Source organism: Oncorhynchus clarkii, chromosome 9 (genome assembly GCF_045791955.1).
Source record: "Oncorhynchus clarkii lewisi isolate Uvic-CL-2024 chromosome 9, UVic_Ocla_1.0, whole genome shotgun sequence".
NCBI classification, from domain to species: domain Eukaryota; kingdom Metazoa; phylum Chordata; class Actinopteri; order Salmoniformes; family Salmonidae; genus Oncorhynchus; species Oncorhynchus clarkii.
The window spans coordinates 70,605,959-70,624,943 of record NC_092155.1 but is presented as its reverse complement, the minus strand read 5'-3'; the positions used below and the strand labels follow the sequence as shown (position 1 = coordinate 70,624,943).

General features: G+C 49.1%; 1 protein-coding gene across 2 annotated transcripts in view; it reads right to left on the bottom strand.

Annotated features, from left to right (window-relative positions):
* The window catches only part of LOC139416884 (LHFPL tetraspan subfamily member 4 protein-like), a 25,799-nt gene extending 8,633 nt beyond the window's left edge, over positions 1-17,166 (bottom strand). For both annotated transcript variants that reach the window (XM_071166044.1, XM_071166045.1), the window contains exon 1: positions 16,375-17,166. In XM_071166044.1, coding sequence (XP_071022145.1) covers positions 16,375-16,780 — 406 coding nt within the window. In that variant the 5' untranslated portion in view covers positions 16,781-17,166. The remainder of the gene's footprint in view (positions 1-16,374) is intronic.
* Positions 17,167-18,985: the final 1,819 nt, after the last annotated feature.

The window sequence follows — 18,985 nt, the reverse complement described above, 5'->3', positions numbered from 1 at the left end:
GACATGGTGGAGACATGGTGGAGACATACTGGAGACATAGTGGGGACATGGTGGAGGTGGAGACATAGTGGAGACATGGTGGAGACATAGTGGGGACATGGTGGAGGTGGAGACATGGTGGAGACATAGCGGAAACATGGTGGAGACATGGTGGAGGTGGAGACATGATGGAGACATGGTGGAGGTGGAGACATGGAGGAGGCATAGTGGAGACATGGTGGAGACATGGTGGAGGTGGAGACATGGTGGAGATATGGGGGAGACATGGTAGAGACATGGTGGCGGTGGAGACATAGTGGAGACATGGTGGAGACATAGTGGAGACATGATGGAGATATGGTGGAGACATAGTGGAGACATGGTGGAGGTGGAGACATGGTGGAGACATAGTGGAGACATGGTGGAGACATAGTGGAGACATGGTGGAGACATAGTGGGGACATGGTGGAGGTGGAGACATGGTGGAGACATGGTGGAGACATGGTGGAGACATAGTGGGGACATGGTGGAGACATGGTGGAGACACGGTGGAGACATAGTGGGGACATGGTGGAGGTGGAGACATAGTGGAGACATAGTGGGGACATGGTGGAGGTGGAGACATGGTGGAGACATAGTGGAGACATGGTGGAGACATGGTGGGACATGGTGGAGGCATGGTGGAGACATGGTGGAGGTAGAGACATGGTGGAGACATGGTGGAGGTAGAGACATGGTGGAGACATGGTGGAGACATAGTGGAGACATGGTGGAGACATGGTGGAGGAATGGTGGAGGTGGAGACATGGTGGAGACATGGTGGAGGAATGGTGGAGGTGGAGACATGGTGGAGATATGGGGGAGACATGGTGGAGATATGGGGGAGACATGGTGGAAACATGGTGGAGACATGGTGGAGGTGGAGACATAGTGGAGACATGGTGGAGACATGGTGGAGACATAGTGGAGACATGGTGGAGACATAGTGGAGGTGGAGACATGGTGGAGACATGGTGGAGACATGGTGGAGACATAGTGGAGATATGGTGGAGACATAGTGGGGACATGGTGGAGACATAGTGGGGACATGGTGGAGACATGGTGGAGACATACTGGAAACATGGTGGAGACATAGTTGGGACATGGTGGAGGTGGAAACATGGTGGAGACATAGCGGAGACATAGTGGGGACATGGTGGAGACATGGTGGAGACATAGTGGAGACATGGTGGAGACATGATGGAGACATGGTGGAGACATAGTGGGGACATGGTGGAGACATGGTGGAGACATAGTGGGGACATGGTGGAGACATGGTGGAGACATACTGGAGACATAGTGGGGACATGGTGGAGGTGGAGACATAGTGGAGACATGGTGGAGACATAGTGGGGACATGGTGGAGGTGGAGACATGGTGGAGACATAGCGGAAACATGGTGGAGACATGGTGGAGGTGGAGACATGATGGAGACATGGTGGAGGTGGAGACATGGAGGAGGCATAGTGGAGACATGGTGGAGACATGGTGGAGGTGGAGACATGGTGGAGATATGGGGGAGACATGGTAGAGACATGGTGGCGGTGGAGACATAGTGGAGACATGGTGGAGACATAGTGGAGACATGATGGAGATATGGTGGAGACATAGTGGAGACATGGTGGAGGTGGAGACATGGTGGAGACATAGTGGAGACATGGTGGAGACATAGTGGAGACATGGTGGAGACATAGTGGGGACATGGTGGAGGTGGAGACATGGTGGAGACATGGTGGAGACATGGTGGAGACATAGTGGGGACATGGTGGAGACATGGTGGAGACACGGTGGAGACATAGTGGGGACATGGTGGAGGTGGAGACATAGTGGAGACATAGTGGGGACATGGTGGAGGTGGAGACATGGTGGAGACATAGTGGAGACATGGTGGAGACATGGTGGGACATGGTGGAGGCATGGTGGAGACATGGTGGAGGTAGAGACATGGTGGAGACATGGTGGAGGTAGAGACATGGTGGAGACATGGTGGAGACATAGTGGAGACATGGTGGAGACATGGTGGAGGAATGGTGGAGGTGGAGACATGGTGGAGACATGGTGGAGGAATGGTGGAGGTGGAGACATGGTGGAGATATGGGGGAGACATGGTGGAGATATGGGGGAGACATGGTGGAAACATGGTGGAGACATGGTGGAGGTGGAGACATAGTGGAGACATGGTGGAGACATGGTGGAGACATAGTGGAGACATGGTGGAGACATAGTGGAGGTGGAGACATGGTGGAGACATAGTGGAGACATGGTGGAGACATAGTGGGGACATGGTGGAGACATGGTGGAGACATAGTGGAGACATGGTGGAGACATGGTGGAGGAATGGTGGAGGTGGAGACATGGTGGAGGAATGGTGGAGGTGGAGACATGGTGGAGATATGGGGGAGACATGGTGGAGACATGGTGGAGACATGGTGGAGGTGGAGACATAGTGGAGACAGTGGAGACATAGTGGAGACATGGTGGAGACGTAGTGGAGGTGGAGACATGGTGGAGACATAGTGGAGACATAGTGGGGACATGGTGGAAGTGGAGACATGGTGGAAACATGATGGAGACATGGTGGAGACATGGTGGAGACATGGTGGAGGTGGAGAGATGGTGGAGACATAGTGGAGACATAGTTGAGACATGGTGGAGACATAGTGGGGACATGGTGGAGGTGGAGACATGGTGGAGACATGGTGGAGACATAGTGGAGACATGGTGGAGACATAGTGGGGACATGGTGGAGGTGGAAACATGGTGGAGACATGGTGGAGACATAGTGGAGACATAGTGGGGACATGGTGGAGGTGGAAACATGGTGGAGACATGGTGGAGACATAGTGGAGACATAGTGGGGACATGGTGGAGACATGGTGGAGACATAGTGGAGACATGGTGGAGACATGGTGGAGACATAGTGGGGACATGGTGGAGACATGGTGGAGACATAGTGGAGACATGGTGGAGACATGGTGGAGACATAGTGGAGACATGGTGGAGACATGGTGGAGGAATGGTGGAGGTGGAGACATGGTGGAGACATGGTGGAGGAATGGTGGAGGTGGAGACATGGTGGAGATATGGGGGAGACATGGTGGAGACATGGTGGAGGCATGGTGGAGGTGGAGACATGGTGGAGACATGGTGGAGACATGGTGGAGGCATGGTGGAGGTGGAGACATGGTGGAGATATGGGGGAGACATAGTGGAGACATAGTGGGGACATGGTGGAAACATGATGGAGATATGGTGGAGACATGGTGGAGACATAGTGGAGACATGGTGGAGACATGTTGGAGACATGGTGGAGGTGGAGACATGGTGGAGGCATGGTGGAGACATGGTGGTTGTGGAGACATGGTGGAGACATGGTGGAGACATGGTGGAGGCATGGTGGAGGTGGAGACATGGTGGAGATATGGGGGAGACATGGTGGAGACATGGTGGAGACATGGTGGAGGTGGAGACATGGTGGAGACATGGTGGAGACATGGTGGAGGCATGGTGGAGGTGGAGACATGGTGGAGATATGGGGGAGACATAGTGGAGACATAGTGGGGACATGGTGGAAACATGATGGAGATATGGTGGAGACATGGTGGAGACATAGTGGAGACATGGTGGAGACATGTTGGAGACATGGTGGAGGTGGAGACATGGTGGAGACATAGTGGAGACATGGTGGAGACATAGTGGGGACATGGTGGAGGTGGAGACATGGTGGAGACATAGTGGAGACATGGTGGAGACATAGTTGAGACATGGTGGAGGTGGAGACATGGTGGAGACATAGTGGAGACATGGTGGAGACATAGTGGGGACATGGTGGAGGTGGAAACATGGTGGAGACATGGTGGAGACATAGTGGAGACATGGTAGAGACATGGTGGAGACATAGTGTAGACATGGTGGAGACATAGTGGGGACATGGTGGAGACATGGTGGAGACATGGTGGAGACATGGTAGAGACATGGTGGAGACATAGTGGGGACATGGTGGAGGTGGAGACATAGTGGAGACATGGTGGAGACATAGTGGGGACATGGTGGAGGTGGAGACATGGTGGAGACATAGTAGAGACATGGTGGAGACATGGTGGGACATGGTGGAGGCATGGTGGAGACATGGTGGAGGTGGAGACATGGTGGAGACATGGTGGAGGTGGAGACATGGTGGAGACATGGTGGAGGTGGAGACATGGTGGAGGTGGAGACATGGTGGAGACATGGAGGAGGCATAGTGAAGACATGGTGGAGACATGGTGGAGACATGGTGGAGGAATGGTGGATGTGGAGACATGGTGGAGACATGGTGGAGGCATGGTGGAGGTGGAGACATGGTGGAGATATGGGGTAGACATGGTGGAGACATGGTGGAGACATGGTGGAGATATGGTGGAGACATGGTGGAGACATGGTGGAGACATAGTGGAGACGTGGTGGAGACAAGGTCGGAGACATGGTGGGACATGGTGGAGGCATGGTGGAGACATGGTGGAGGTGGAGACATGGTGGAGACATGTTGGAGGTGGAGACATGGTGGAGACATGGAGGAGGCATAGTGGAGACATGGTGGAGACATGGTGGAGGAATGGTGGATGTGGAGACATGGTGGAGACATGGTGGAGGCATGGTGGAGACATGGTGGAGGTGGAGACATGGTGGAGATATGGGGGAGACATGGTGTAGACATGGTGGAGACATGGTGGAGACATGGTGGAGACATGGTGGAGACATGGTGGAGGTGGAGACATAGTGGAGACATGGTGGAAACATGGTGGAGACATAGTGGAGACATGGTGGAGACATAGTGGGGACATGGTGGAGGTGGAGACATGGTGGAAACATGATGGAGACATGGTGGAGACATGGTGGAGACATAGTGGAGACATAGTGGAGACATGGTGGAGACATAGTGGAGACATGGTGGATACATAGTGGAGACATGGTGGAGCTGGAGACATAGTGGAGACATGGTGGAGACATAGTGGGGACATGGTGGAGGTGGAGACATGGTGGAGACATGGTGGAGACATAGTGGAGACATGGTGGAGACATGGTGGAGACATAGTGTAGACATGGTGGAGACATGGTGGAGACATGTTGGAGACATGGTGGAGACATAGTGGGGACATGGTGGAGGTGGAGACATGGTGGAGACATAGTGGGGACATGGTGGAGACATAGTGGGGACATGGTGGAGGTGGAGACATGGTGGAGACATGGTGGAGACATAGTGGGGACATGGTGGAGGTGGAGACATAGTGGAGACATAGTGGGGACATGGTGGAGGTGGAGACATGGTGGAGACATGGTGGAGACATAGTGGGGACATGGTGGAGGTGGAGACATAGTGGAGACATAGTGGGGACATGGTGGAGGTGGAGACATGGTGGAGACATGGTGGAGACATAGTGGGGACATGGTGGAGGTGGAGACATGGTGGAGACATGGTGGAGGCATGGTGGAGGTGGAGACATGGTGGGACATGGTGGAGACATGGTGGAGACATAGTGGAAACATAGTGGGGACATGGTGGAAACATAACCATCCACATCGCTCCTGCCAAATGCCAAGCCCACTAACATTTCTTCTCCACCATGATTCTGCATTTGCCTCCTTCCCTGACGACTTCTAAAATGCGAACACATTCTGACCATTCTGATTGGTCCCAGAAACCGATGACGTTATCAGCTTCAAAACTCTGATTGGTTAGATTTGTTAGAGACAGTCCAATCGCTGATTAATTTGTGTTGTACAACGCCTGTAATTTTGATGTCACGCAAACGACTTCTAAGAAAACAGATTTAGACTGAATGTATGCACCTATCGATAGAGCAGCGGATTCAGGATAAATTCAGGATGAGTCGTCAGAAAAGAAGACATAAGCCTTGACATTATGAAGTCATGAGTCACTATTCCTTGAGTGAGAGAGTAAGTAAGATCCCTGTTCCTGGCTCTCAGGGAGTTGGTGGGGTGGAACAGGATAATTTCTGCTGATGTTCCTACTGCTTCTTATCTTTCAGCTCTGGGCCTCTGAGTCCCCACCTCTCTCTCATTCTCCTGTCCCTCAGTTCCTGAATCGCCTGGCCCTGCCTTGCTGCTGCTGCTGCTTCCACTGCTGAGCTAACTCCAATCTCTCTGCTGATGTCATAGTAGTGAGCCTGTAAGACAGCCTCTTATATGCACAATACTGCTGAGCAGAGCCAAACACTGGGCCTCCCATCATTACCAAACACTGGGCCTCCCATCATTACCAAACACTGGGCCTCCCATCATTACCAAACACTGGGCCTCCCATCATTACCAAACACTGGGCCTCCCATCATTACCAAACACTGGGCCTCCCATATGCACAATACTGCTGAGCAGAGTCAAACACTGGGCCTCCCATCATTACCAAACACTAGGCCTCCCATCATTACCAAACACTGGGCCTCCCATATGCACAATACTGCTGAGCAGAGTCAAACACTGGGCCTCCCATCATTACCAAACACTAGGCCTCCCATCATTACCAAACACTGGGCCTCCCATATGCACAATACTGCTGAGCAGAGACAAACATTACCAAACACACGGCCTCCCGTCATTACCAAACACTGGGCCTCCCGTCATTACCAAACACATGGCCTTCCGTCATTACCAAACACACGGCCTCCCGTCATTACCAAACACTGGGCCTCCCATATGCACAATATTGCTGAGCAGAGACAAACATTACCAAACACACTCCCTCCCGTCATTACCAAACACACACCCTCCCGTCATTACCAAACACACGCCCTCCCGTCATTAGCTCCAGAGTGGCGCAGTAGTCTAAGATAATGCATCTCAGTGCAAGAGGCGTCACTGCAGTACCTGGTTTGAATCAAGGCTGCATCACATCTGAATGTGATTGGGAGTCCCATAGGGTGGCGCACAATTGGCCCAGCGTCGTCTGGGTTTGACCGGGGTAGGCCGTCATTGTGAATAAGAATTTGCTCTTAACTGACTTGCCTGGTTAAATAAAATTACCAGCTGATCCATCAATGGAAAATTCTGGTTGATAAAGATGGCATTATGCAACCGCAGACAAATACACAGAAAGACAGACAGACAGAGAGATGAAAAGACACGACTGAAACTCTACAATAATAACTTTGATAAATGTAGACAAGCCTGTACTAAATTTTGACTATAATAGATATTCTAATTTACACCCCCTCCCCTCTCCCGGTGTGCATTCTCAAGGGCTCTTCTTTTCCCAACATGTTTGGATAACAGTCATTTGCTGCCTGTAGAGAGGATGCCTTTGAGGTGAAACAATACCCTTTTTCTCTGATGCTGTTGTGTTACTAGGACTTGGTGTGTTTCTAGGGCTTGGTGTGTTTCTGGGGCTTGGTGTGTTTCTGGGGATTGGTGTGTTTCTAGGGCTTGGTGTGTTTCTGGGGCTTGGTGTGTTTCTGGGACTTGGTGTGTTTCTGGGGCTTGGTGTGTTTCTGGGGCTTGGTGTGTTTCTGGGGCTTGGTGTGTTTCTGGGGCTTGGTGGGTTACTAGGGCTTGGTGTGTTTCTAGAGCTTGGTGTGTTTTTGGGGCTTGGTGTGTTTCTAGAGCTTGGTGTGTTTTTGGGGCTTGGTGTGTTTCTAGGGCTTGGTGTGTTTCTAGGGCTTGGTGTGTTTCTGGGGCTTGGTGTGTTTTTGGGGCATGGTGTGTTTTTGGGGCTCTGTTCTATAGGAATTGTCTTTCTCCTCCTCGGTCAGCCCTGTAAAGCTTCTCCTGAGGTTTGGTTCACTAGTGAGTAACACTTAGCAGTGTGTACTAGATCCCTCCCTAGCCTCGCCAGGCTGGCTCCCTGGCCTCACGAGTCTCCCTGGCCTCCCCAGCCCCCACTGGCCACTCTGGCCTCCCCAGCCACTCTGGTCTCCCTAGCTCCCCCAGCCTTCATGGCCTACGTGGTCTCCCCTGGTCTCCCCAGCCTCCCTGGGAAATGTTGAGTGATTTGAATGTTAAGTAAATGAGCTACAGTTTTGACTTAAATCAGCTTGAAAATCAATGGCAAGACTTTAAAATGGCTTGCATAATTTAAGAATAATGTGCAAGTATTGAACAATCCAGGTGTGCAAAGCTCTTAAGAGACTTACCCAGAAAGATTCACAACTGTAATCACTGCCAAAGGTGATTCTAACAGGGGTGAGATATGAGATATTTCTGTATTTCATTTTCAATAAAAATGCAAACATTTCTAAAAACATGTTTTCACTTTGTCATTATGGGGTATTGTGTGTAGAGGAGTATGAATAATTTCTAAATGCATTGTAAGTTGCTCTGGATAAGAGCATCTGCAAAATGACTCAAATTTAAATGTAATCCCCGGCATAAACTCTCCTCTTTATTTCTATGTAAACTAACTCTTACAACACCTCCCTTTGCAACGTTATGGGAAACACTTTCACCTGCATGCACTTATACAGAGCAAACCTTCCATAACAAAACCATCAGCTAAAGAGAGATGAACCTAAAGAAGAGTCCCCTATAAGCAAGCTGGTGCTGGGGCTCTGTTTACAAACACAAAACAGACCGCCGTAGGCAGACTTGGCTCTCAAGAGAAGACAGGTTATGTGCACACTGCCCACAAAATGCGGTGGAAACTGAGCTGCACTTCCTAACCTCCTGCCAAATGTATGACCATATTAGAAACACATACAGTATTTCCTCAGATTACACAGACCCACAAAGAATTAGAAAACAAATCCAATTTTGAGAAACTCCTATACCTATTGGGTGAAATACCTTCACAGCAGCAAGACTGGTGACCTGTCGCCACAAGCAAAGAGCAAGCAGTATTTATTTTCCCTTTTGCACTTTAACTACTTACGGATAATATGATATTTGAAATGTATTTATTATTTTGGAACTTCTGTGAGTGTAATGCTTACTTTGAATTGTTTTATTCTTTATTTCACTTTGTTTATTATCTACTTCACTTGCTTTGCCAATGTAAACATGTGTCCCATGCTAATAGAGCCCTTAAATGGAAATTGAAAGAGAGCAAGAGAGAGGGAAAGAAAAAGAGATAGATGGGGAGAGCGAGAACGAGAGGAACAGGGGGAACGGGAGATACACATGGGCTATGTTGCTAATGCAGTGGTACAGCGCCATTCTCAAACACACACCCCTTGGGTGCCTACAGCTCTTGTCCATGAAGGGTCCACTGGTGAAGGGAATCCCATTGTACAACAAGCTCTGTTGGTTCAGAGCTTCTCCTCTCATTCAGGGTATGTGAAAGCTGATGCACATTTAGTTTCATTCTATTCCATTCTCCATTGTGTCGACTTGGACTTGTTTTCTATCTGATTAGAGGTCAACCCAAACATGAAACAATTTTCACAGCTCTGCTACCTTCGCCTTAAAGTTTGATCATCCCCTGTCTATTGTCAGGCCTTGTGTGATCAATAAAATACTACAATATACACATCCTGTAGAAACTGCTGCTTCCTTTTCTCTTCTCTCTCTAAAGGCCATGATATATTGGCAACTTTGAGAGGAAATATTGCTGAGTAATGTTGACCGGCAATGGTCAATAGTGTGCAACTGCAGCCCACAATTCGTGGCATTCCTGCATGTGGGCATTCCTGCATCTTCAGGAACACAACCCCCTAAAGCATCCCATTGGTTTCTTCACGAACAATCCCTCCTCGAGAATCCCATTGGTTCCTGCATGAACGACCCCTCGAGCACCCCGTTGGTTCCTATATGAACGCTAGTTAGCGACTCCGCAAGCTAGCACAAGCTAGCACACGGTGTCGACCACCGCCTTCACTCTGTTGTGTCCCGGAGAACTCCTCAGGACTAGATGGCTAAGCTAGCACACAGTGTGCTTTACTCCCACCCTATCCCTTGTATAAGTCTACCAATAATCTGTCACGCCCTGACCATAGTTTACTTTGTATTTTCTATGTTTTGATTGGTCAGGGTGTGATCTGAGTGGGTATTCTATGTTTCATGTCTTGTTTGTCTATTTCTATGTTCAGCCTGATATGGTTCTCAGTCAGAGGCAGGTGTTCGTCATTGTCTCTGATTGGGAACCATATTTAGGTAACCTGGGTTTCACTGTGTGTTTGTGGGTGATTGTTCCTGTCTATGTGTTTTTCACCAGATAGGCTGTTTAGGTTTTCGTTACGTCCGTTACGTTTTGTTTTGTAGTATTGTATTGGAGATTCGTGTTTCGTATTATTAATAAACATGGATCGTAAACCACACGCTGCATTTTGGTCCGACTCTCCTTCTCATAAAGAAAACCGTTACAGAATCACCCACCACAAAAGGACCAAGCAGCGTGTCAACAGGCAGGAGCAGCGCGAGGAGACGCGCAATAAGGATTTCTGGACATGGGAGGAAATCCTCGACGGGAGAGGACCCTGGGCTAAACCAGGGGAGTGTAGCCGCCCAAAGGTGCAGCAGGAGAAGAGGCAACAGGAGCAGCCCAAAGAGGAGGTATGGACATGGGAGGACGAATTAGAAGGAAGAGGACCCTGGGCTCAGCCAGGAGAATATCACCGCCCCAAAGAAGAACTGGAGGCGGCGAAAGCTGAGAGGCGCAGATATGAGGAGGCAGCACGACGTAGCGGATGGAAGCCTGAGAGGCAGCCCCAAAAATTTATTGGGGGGGGGCTAACAGGGAGTATGGCTATGCCAGGTAGGAGACCTGAGCAGACTCCCTGTGCTTACCGGGGGGCTAGAGAGACCGGACAGGCACCGTGTTATGCAGTGGTGCGCACGGTGTCTCCAGTGCGGGTGCATAGCCCGGTGCGGTATATTCCAGCTCCGCGTGTCTGCCGGGCTAGATTGAGCGTCGAGCCTAATGCCATGAAGCCGGCTCTACGCAGCTGGTCCCCAGTGCGTCTCCTTGGGCCGGCTTACATGGCACCAGCCTTGCGCTCGGTGTCTCCGGTTCGCCTGCATAGCCCAGTGCGGGCTATTCCACCTCGCCGCACTGGCAGGGCGACCGTGAGCATTCAACCAGGTAAGGTTGGGCAGGCTCGGTGCTCAAGAGCTCCAGTGCGCCTGCACGGTCCGGTTTTTCCAGTACCACCTCCACACCCCAGCCCTCCGGTAGCAGCTCCCCGCACCAGGCTTCCTGTGCGTGTCCTTGGCCCAGTACCACCAGTGCCAGCACCACGCATCAGGCCTACAGTGCGCCTCGCCTGTCCAGCGCTGCCAGAGCCTTCCTCCTCTCCAGCGCTGTCGGAGTCTCCCGCCTGTTTAGCGCTGTCAGAGCTTTCCGCCTCTACAGCGCTGCCGGAGTCTCCCGCCTGTTCAGAACTGCCAGTTAGCATAGAGCTGCCAGTTAGCATAGAGCTGCCAGTTAGCTTAGAGCTGCCAGTTAGCAAGGAGCTGCCAGTCTGCAAGGAGCTGCCAGTCTGCAAGGAGCTGCCAGTCTGCATGGAGCTGCCAGTCTGCATGGAGCTGCCAGTCTGCATGGAGCTGCCAGTCTGCATAGAGCTGCCAGTCTGCATGGAGCTGCCAGTCTGCAAGGAGCCGCCAGAGCTGCCTGTCTGCAGGATGCCGCCAAAGCTGCCAGTCTGCAAGGAGCCGCCAGAGCTGCCAGTCTGCAAGGAGCCGCCAGAGCTGCCAGTTAGCATGGAGCAGCCAGGGCCGCCAGTCAGCATGGAGCAGCCAGGGCCGCCAGTCAGCATGGAGCAGCCAGGGCCGCCAGTCAGCATGGAGCAGCCAGGGCCGCCAGTCAGCATGGAGCAGCCAGTCAGCATGGAGCAGCCAGTCAGCATGGAGCAGCCAGAGCAGCCAGTCAGCATGGAGCAGCCAGAGCAGTCAGTCAGCATGGAGCAGCCAGAGCTGCCAGTCAGCATGGAGCAGCCAGTCAGCATGGAGCAGCCAGAGCTGCCAGTCAGCATGGAGCAGCCAGTCAGCATGGAGCAGACAGAGCTGCCAGTCGTCCAGACTCTTCCAGATCTGCCAGTCGTCCAGACTCTTCCAGATCTGCCAGTCGTCCAGACTCTTCCAGATCTGCCAGTCGACCAGACTCTTCCAGATCTGCCAGTCGTCCAGACTCTTCCAGATCTGCCAGTCGTCCAGACTCTTCCAGATCTGCCAGTCGTCCAGACTCTTCCAGATCTGCCAGTCGTCCAGACTCTTCCAGATCTGCCAGTCGACCAGACTCTTCCAGATCTGCCAGTCGACCAGACTCTTCCAGATCTGCCAGTCGACCAGACTCTTCCAGATCTGCCAGTCGACCAGACTCTTCCAGATCTGCCAGTCGTCCAGACTCTTCCAGATCCGCCAGTCGACCAGATTCTCCCAGATCCGCCAGTCGACCAGATTCTCCCAGATCCGCCAGTCGACCAGATTCTCCCAGATCCGCCAGTCGACCAGATTCTCCCAGATCCGCCAGTCGACCAGATTCTCCCAGATCCGCCAGTCGACCAGATTCTCCCAGATCCGCCAGTCGACCAGATTCTCCCAGATCCGCCAGTCGACCAGATTCTCCCAGATCTGCTAGTCGACCAGGATCTGCTGAAACCGCCAGCCAGCCAGGTTCTGGTAGTTTCTACTACCTGCCTGGGCTTCCTCTCAGTGCTGAGCTTCTTCTCAGTGCTGAGCTTCCTCTCAGTGCTGAGCTACCTATCTGTCCCGAGTTACCTCTGTCCCGAGCTGTCCCTCTGTCCCATGTTATCATTGTGGTGGGTAACCTATTTAGGGACGTTTAGGAGGGGGATTAAAACTGTCATGGAGTGGGGTCCACGTCCAGCGCCAGAGCCGCCACCGCGGACAGATGCCCACCCAGACCCTCCCCTATAGGTTCAGGTTTTGCGGCCGGAGTCCGCACCTTGGGGGGGGGGTACTGTCACGCCCTGACCATAGTTTACTTTGTATTTTCTATGTTTTGATTGGTCAGGGTGTGATCTGAGTGGGTATTCTATGTTTCATGTCTTGTTTGTCTATTTCTATGTTCAGCCTGATATGGTTCTCAGTCAGAGGCAGGTGTTCGTCATTGTCTCTGATTGGGAACCATATTTAGGTAACCTGGGTTTCACTGTGTGTTTGTGGGTGATTGTTCCTGTCTATGTGTTTTTCACCAGATAGGCTGTTTAGGTTTTCGTTACGTCCGTTACGTTTTGTTTTGTAGTATTGTATTGGAGATTCGTGTTTCGTATTATTAATAAACATGGATCGTAAACCACACGCTGCATTTTGGTCCGACTCTCCTTCTCATAAAGAAAACCGTTACATAATCACTATGTGTGGTCCTGATTTAGCCCACGGCAGTAAAATGTTATTTACTGCCGAAAATATCCGTGGTGGTGGGCATGCTAATCTATTAGCATGCTAGCCACAACCTATGCTAAGCCAATGGGACAAACAGGCTAATTCGCTAGCTAGCTAGCCATGATTTACAATTAGTTTTAGATTGTTTTTGTATGTTTAACTAGCTGGCTAGCTTGACGAATACCATTTATACTTCCTAGATTAGATTTGTGATGTAAAACGTTTTCTAAATCTAGTTATCTTTATGTCTGCGTTGCCATTGACTTGACTGGCAGTAGGTTGAGTGGATGCCCAGGGCAGCAGCAACACCTCTTTGTTGCTTGTTTGCTAGCTGATACATTTCAGTACCGATGTGTCAGTCAACTGGCAACAACAAGCTATAGTAGATTAGTAAATAAATAGGGAAATTGATATGTGCTTCTTCATATGAAATCTATTATTCATGTCCATGTGCACATTGCTCATCATTGCTACAGTGTCTCACCCCACTCCGTTGCCAGCAATATTGCTCATCAATATTACCTCAATGAATTGCCAGTGTATCATGGCCTTAGATGTCAGTTTCAGGACCTTGTTCAGTGCCAGAAACAGTAGTAAAACCCTGAAGTAACTGAACAGGCATATATTATGCTGCTACATGAATAGCTAGTAGTACACCGAGCAGAGTTTAATTTTTTAGAGAAACAGGGTCAGGAAATCAGTGGAGGGATGAGTTGATGGAGGGAGATGGAAACCACCGGCCCATAGAAATCAGGCTATCCTTTTGTAATTATGTACTGTAGTGGAAATATTACTTCTACTACACAATTTTTTACTACACTTTCATGGCCCTATGATTTTGTCTGTTTCTATTTCTGTCCGTATGCTCTCCATCCATCTCTCGATGTGTTTGGAATGAAATGTGTGATTTCTCCTGCTGCCGTCTAACACAATTGCAGGGCACCCGTGAAAAGACTTAAGGGAGCGGTCGCCGGCTCTGCTGTTCTAGAGCGCTGCTCGGAGAGCGAGAGAGTGGAGCAGGACAGACAGTGCAGAGATCATGTCATATCAACTCACTGAGAAAGAGAGAAAGAAAAGCTGAGTCATTATGTTCTGTCTTGTCATCTAACTTCTCTGTCCACGATGTAGCTGCAAAGGGAGAATGGGAGAACAGTACAGTTTATGGTTTTGTATATATAACATTGACCTCTCGTGACTAAAGAGGAGAACCATGGGGTATGATGGTAGTCCCAATGGGCACTGGGAGGAGAACCATGGGGTATGATGGTAGTCCCAATGGGCACTGGGAGAAGCAGGTGGTCCTCTTATTCCTCTGCCAAGCTCTAGCCCGCTGTTGGCACCACACACTGCCACGGCCCAGGATACAGCAGCTTATTAAACTAGCATCTCCTCAGTAGTGAGAGAGCATTAGGCCCATAACCAACATTATCAGGCCTCCCATAAGCAACACTATGAGGGCTCTCATAGCCAACACCATCAGGCCTATCATAGCGAACACCATCAGGCCTCTCATAGCCAACACCGTCAGGTCTCTCATTGCAAACACTATCAAGCCTCTCATAGCCAACAGTATCAGGCCTTTCATAGCCAACACCATCAGGCCTCCCATAGCAAACAGTATCAGGCCTTTCATAGCCAACACCACCAGGCCTCCCATTGCCAACAGTATCAGGTCTCTCATAGCCAACACCATCAGGCCTCTCACCTGTACACAAGGCAGCCTCATCACAAGGCTATACCCTGTACCGAAATAGAGTTGATCCATCAGAAAATGGGAATGGGAAAGGGACTCAATCGCAAACACAGAGATGGTCAGATAAATAGACCCAGGTGTGTGCACTTGCTTTGTGAATACCAGCATTGATATCTTCATGCGTGTTTCTTTTCATAAGAGTGCATACAGTGAGTGTTCCGGCATCCTAAGAGAAAAGAGTATGTCATGGAAACTGTTTCTCCATCTTGCTGATTGATCGTTCTTCCAACCTGCGAAACTGACTCTGCAGATCAGAAAGGAGAGTGGGCAGATAAAGAAAACAACAATAGAAAGTGAATAAACTGCTGATATTTCTCTTCTCTCAGTTTGCTGACTGTTGTGCTAATCTTACTCCCACACGTTGGTGTATATCACACTGATCAAGTTATACCTGCCCTGGAAGCTCCTAGATGTATAGGTCTGAGTGGGAGTGAGTGAATTTAGTTCCATATAGACACACCCAATTTTCATATCCCGGAAAATGATAACTCTCATTTAGTTTTTTTCCTTCTATTTATGAGAAGGGCAGCTCTCTGTGGTTAGGTTCTGGTTGAAGGAATACATCTACCCCAACACAAGGAGGCTTTTTGTTGTGTGTTGCCTGTTTTTGAGATCGATTTGTTGAGCAAATGAATGCTTCATCTGCAATCTCATGAGCTCAATGTGGGTGATTGTAGCAGCCTATAGGAATTCTGTCTTCCTCCCACAGCTCCATGACTCATGACTGAGAGACAATGGTACCGCAGACGGATTCTACATGATGAGACACAACTTCCACTGCCAGTAAGCCAGCTGAGCCTGGAATCTGTGTAGAAATGTGAAGTAACATTTTTTTTTTTGTGGCGAGGTGAATCTAATCTGCCTCTAGATCCAACCCAACATCCTTAGCAATAGTAACAGTACAAGCAGTATGTTTTGACAAGGTTGTTTGCATGTAACATGTAACCAGTGTTGGAGATCCATGTGTTTTCAGTCATCTGTGGACATACCAGTGAAAATCATACCCCCAAATATAATTTAAAAACACATTAACACATTGTAATCTCATCAACCCAAATCCCCCACAATCCGATAGGTCACCTGGAGATTTGGCACTAGAACACTACTAACTGATTGAATTGATGAATGAATCAAACATAGCCTACATTCTATCTGCAGATACAGAAAATCCTCTTTAGAATGCAACGAGAATGTCATAAATATCCAATTGCAGGGGCAGTTTATCATCAGGCAATGATATTTCCTTAAATTAAATCAGTGCCTGCATGAATGTCTGTGATTAAATGCGCTGGAACAAGATTGTGTAACTGAATTTCCATTGGTTTTATACATACCACATAGGAGCTGCATCCAGGCACAGGTCTTGTAGACGCTGGCGGTGTTGCAGAAGAAGAAGAGCGCCATACAGGCGATGCAGCCCAGAATCAGAATCATGGACATCAGTACAAAGAACGAGGCCGCTTTGAAGGCACCGGAGGGGATGGAGCTGAACTCAGTAAAGCTGCCCGTGCAGTCAAGCTCTCGGTTGGGCGGTCCACTCCCAACGCACTGGTGAAACAAACCGAAGTAACCCACCTGCGGCGTGCTCACGCTGTCCCCGATCCAGTAGGGCTGAATGAAGACAACCACGTTGATGATGGCAAAGCATATGGTGAATATCGCCCAGAGTACTCCGATGGCACGGGAGTTCCGCATGTAGTTGTCATGGTAAATCTTGGCGGCTTCTTGTGAAGGCAACATGTTTTCCACTATAGGTTTCTTTAGTTTATTTCAGTGACTCACTCACAGTTTTTGCTCGTCTCTGGTTGTTTCCACGAGTTCCCAAAGGTGTGCTTGTCACCTGGTAGCAATGTAGCTTTTCAGAAGAAATCAATTTCAAAGACTTTGATTTATTATTATTATTATTGTTGTTATTATTATTAACTAGCCTTTATTTTAATTTACCAAAACATTGTACATTCAACCTGCGAACCTACATGGTTACACATTGTTGAAATGAGACTTGAATAGATATACTGTTAATTAATCATTTATAATGCCTAACATTTCCTTTTTGGAAAAAACAAGTAGAGTCCAAAATACAATATTTCACAGTAAAACGGTCAATGGTTTTGTAATCTACTCAACCAATGCTACCTTCAAAATATGTCCTTTAGTATTCTAATTCAAGCCCACCAGAATTGATAAACCGTTGCCTAGTGCCAGTGGTGGATCCCCCGTTTACGTGTAGCATTTGCTGCATCTGTGGAGGGCTTCTTGAGCTAGGTGAGCTAGGCTACTGGAGATATCGGCGCACAGCCCTTTAAAAACAGAATTTAGATTCAATTTACAGAAAATGTAAATGTCAAATATGAAGAGTCCGAGCTCGCGAAACCAATCTCTTCCGCCGCCACTCCATTATTGTGATTTCCCCTGTTTGTCCTGCGCCCTTTCCCCGTCTCTCCCCCTCTTCCTCCTCTTCTCTCCCTCGCGCAGCTCTCAGAAGATCCTGAGCACTGTTGATGACGGCGCGTGCACTGTACCGCACAATATATGGATTTGCATGAAAAACATTCCCCACTCCTACTTATTTTTTTCATATAATTGTAACGGTTGTTAGTATGCAGAAAGAAGCGTAATTTTATTTATTGTGCAGCACAGCCAGTTTGAGAGAGGCATGCAGTGCATGCAGTGCAGCAGTTGACATATGGACAGGATACATACACTGAAGGCCTTCAGCCTTCAGCTTTCCCAGACACATAAAGTAGTGGGATACCTTCAGCCTTCACAGATACATACAGCCGTGGGATGCCTTCAGCCTTCAGCTTTCACAGACACATACAGTAGTGGGATACATTCAGCCTTCACAGATACATACAGCCGTGGGATGCCTTCAGCCTTAACAGACACATACAGTGGTGGGATGCCTCCAGCCTTCACAGACACATACAGTGGTGGGATGCCTCCAGCCTCCAGCCTCCAGCCTTCACAGACACATACAGTGGTAGGATGCCTTCAGCCTTCACAGACACATACAGTGGTGGGATGCCTTCAGCCTTAACATACACATACAGTGGTGGGATGCCTCCAGCCTTCACAGGCACATTCAGTGGTGGAATGCCTTCACAGACACATACAGTGGTGGGATGCCTTCAGCCTTAACAGACACATTCAGTGGTGGAATGCCTTCAACCTTCACAGACACATTCAGTGGTGGAATGCCTTCAGCCTTCACAGACACATACAGTGGTGGGATGCCTTCAGCCTTAACAGACACATACAGTGGTGGGATGCCTCCAGCCTTCACAGACACATACAGTGGTGGGATGCCTCCAGCCTTCACAGACACATTCAGTGGTGGAATGCCTTCAGCCTTCACAGACACATACAGTGGTGGGATGCGTTCAGCCTTCATAGACACATACAGTGTTGGGATACATTCAGCCTTCACAGAGGTTGTTACTATTTCTGTGCTCAGCATGCACCGAGAGATGCAACCGCAACACCCACTTGTGTTTCTATGCCACAGAGTGTATATCTCTGTATGTTGTGCTCAGGTTTCTGTCTAGTGTTAGTGTTAAATAATATGTATCTGTTAGTGTTAATATGTCTGCGTTAGTGTTAATATGTCTATGTTAGTGTTAATATGTCTGTGTTAGTGTTAATATGTGTTAATATGTATGTGTTTGTGTTAATATGTGTTAATGTGTGTTAATATGTATGTGTTAGTGTTAATATGTATGTGCACAGTTATGCTTGACCCTTTTGAGTGGCTTTATGATTGTCTGGTCTGTCGCTACTCTAGGGACTAATTCTCAACATATTTTCGTGCTAACACTAGCTACATCTGAAACAACGGTTCCCTCTGTGTGAATTCATACTAGTCTTATCATATGCTTCCACCTGCTGGATGGAGAAGGAACTGCAAGAATATTGTGCCTGCTAGAGATACAAAAAAGGGGCACT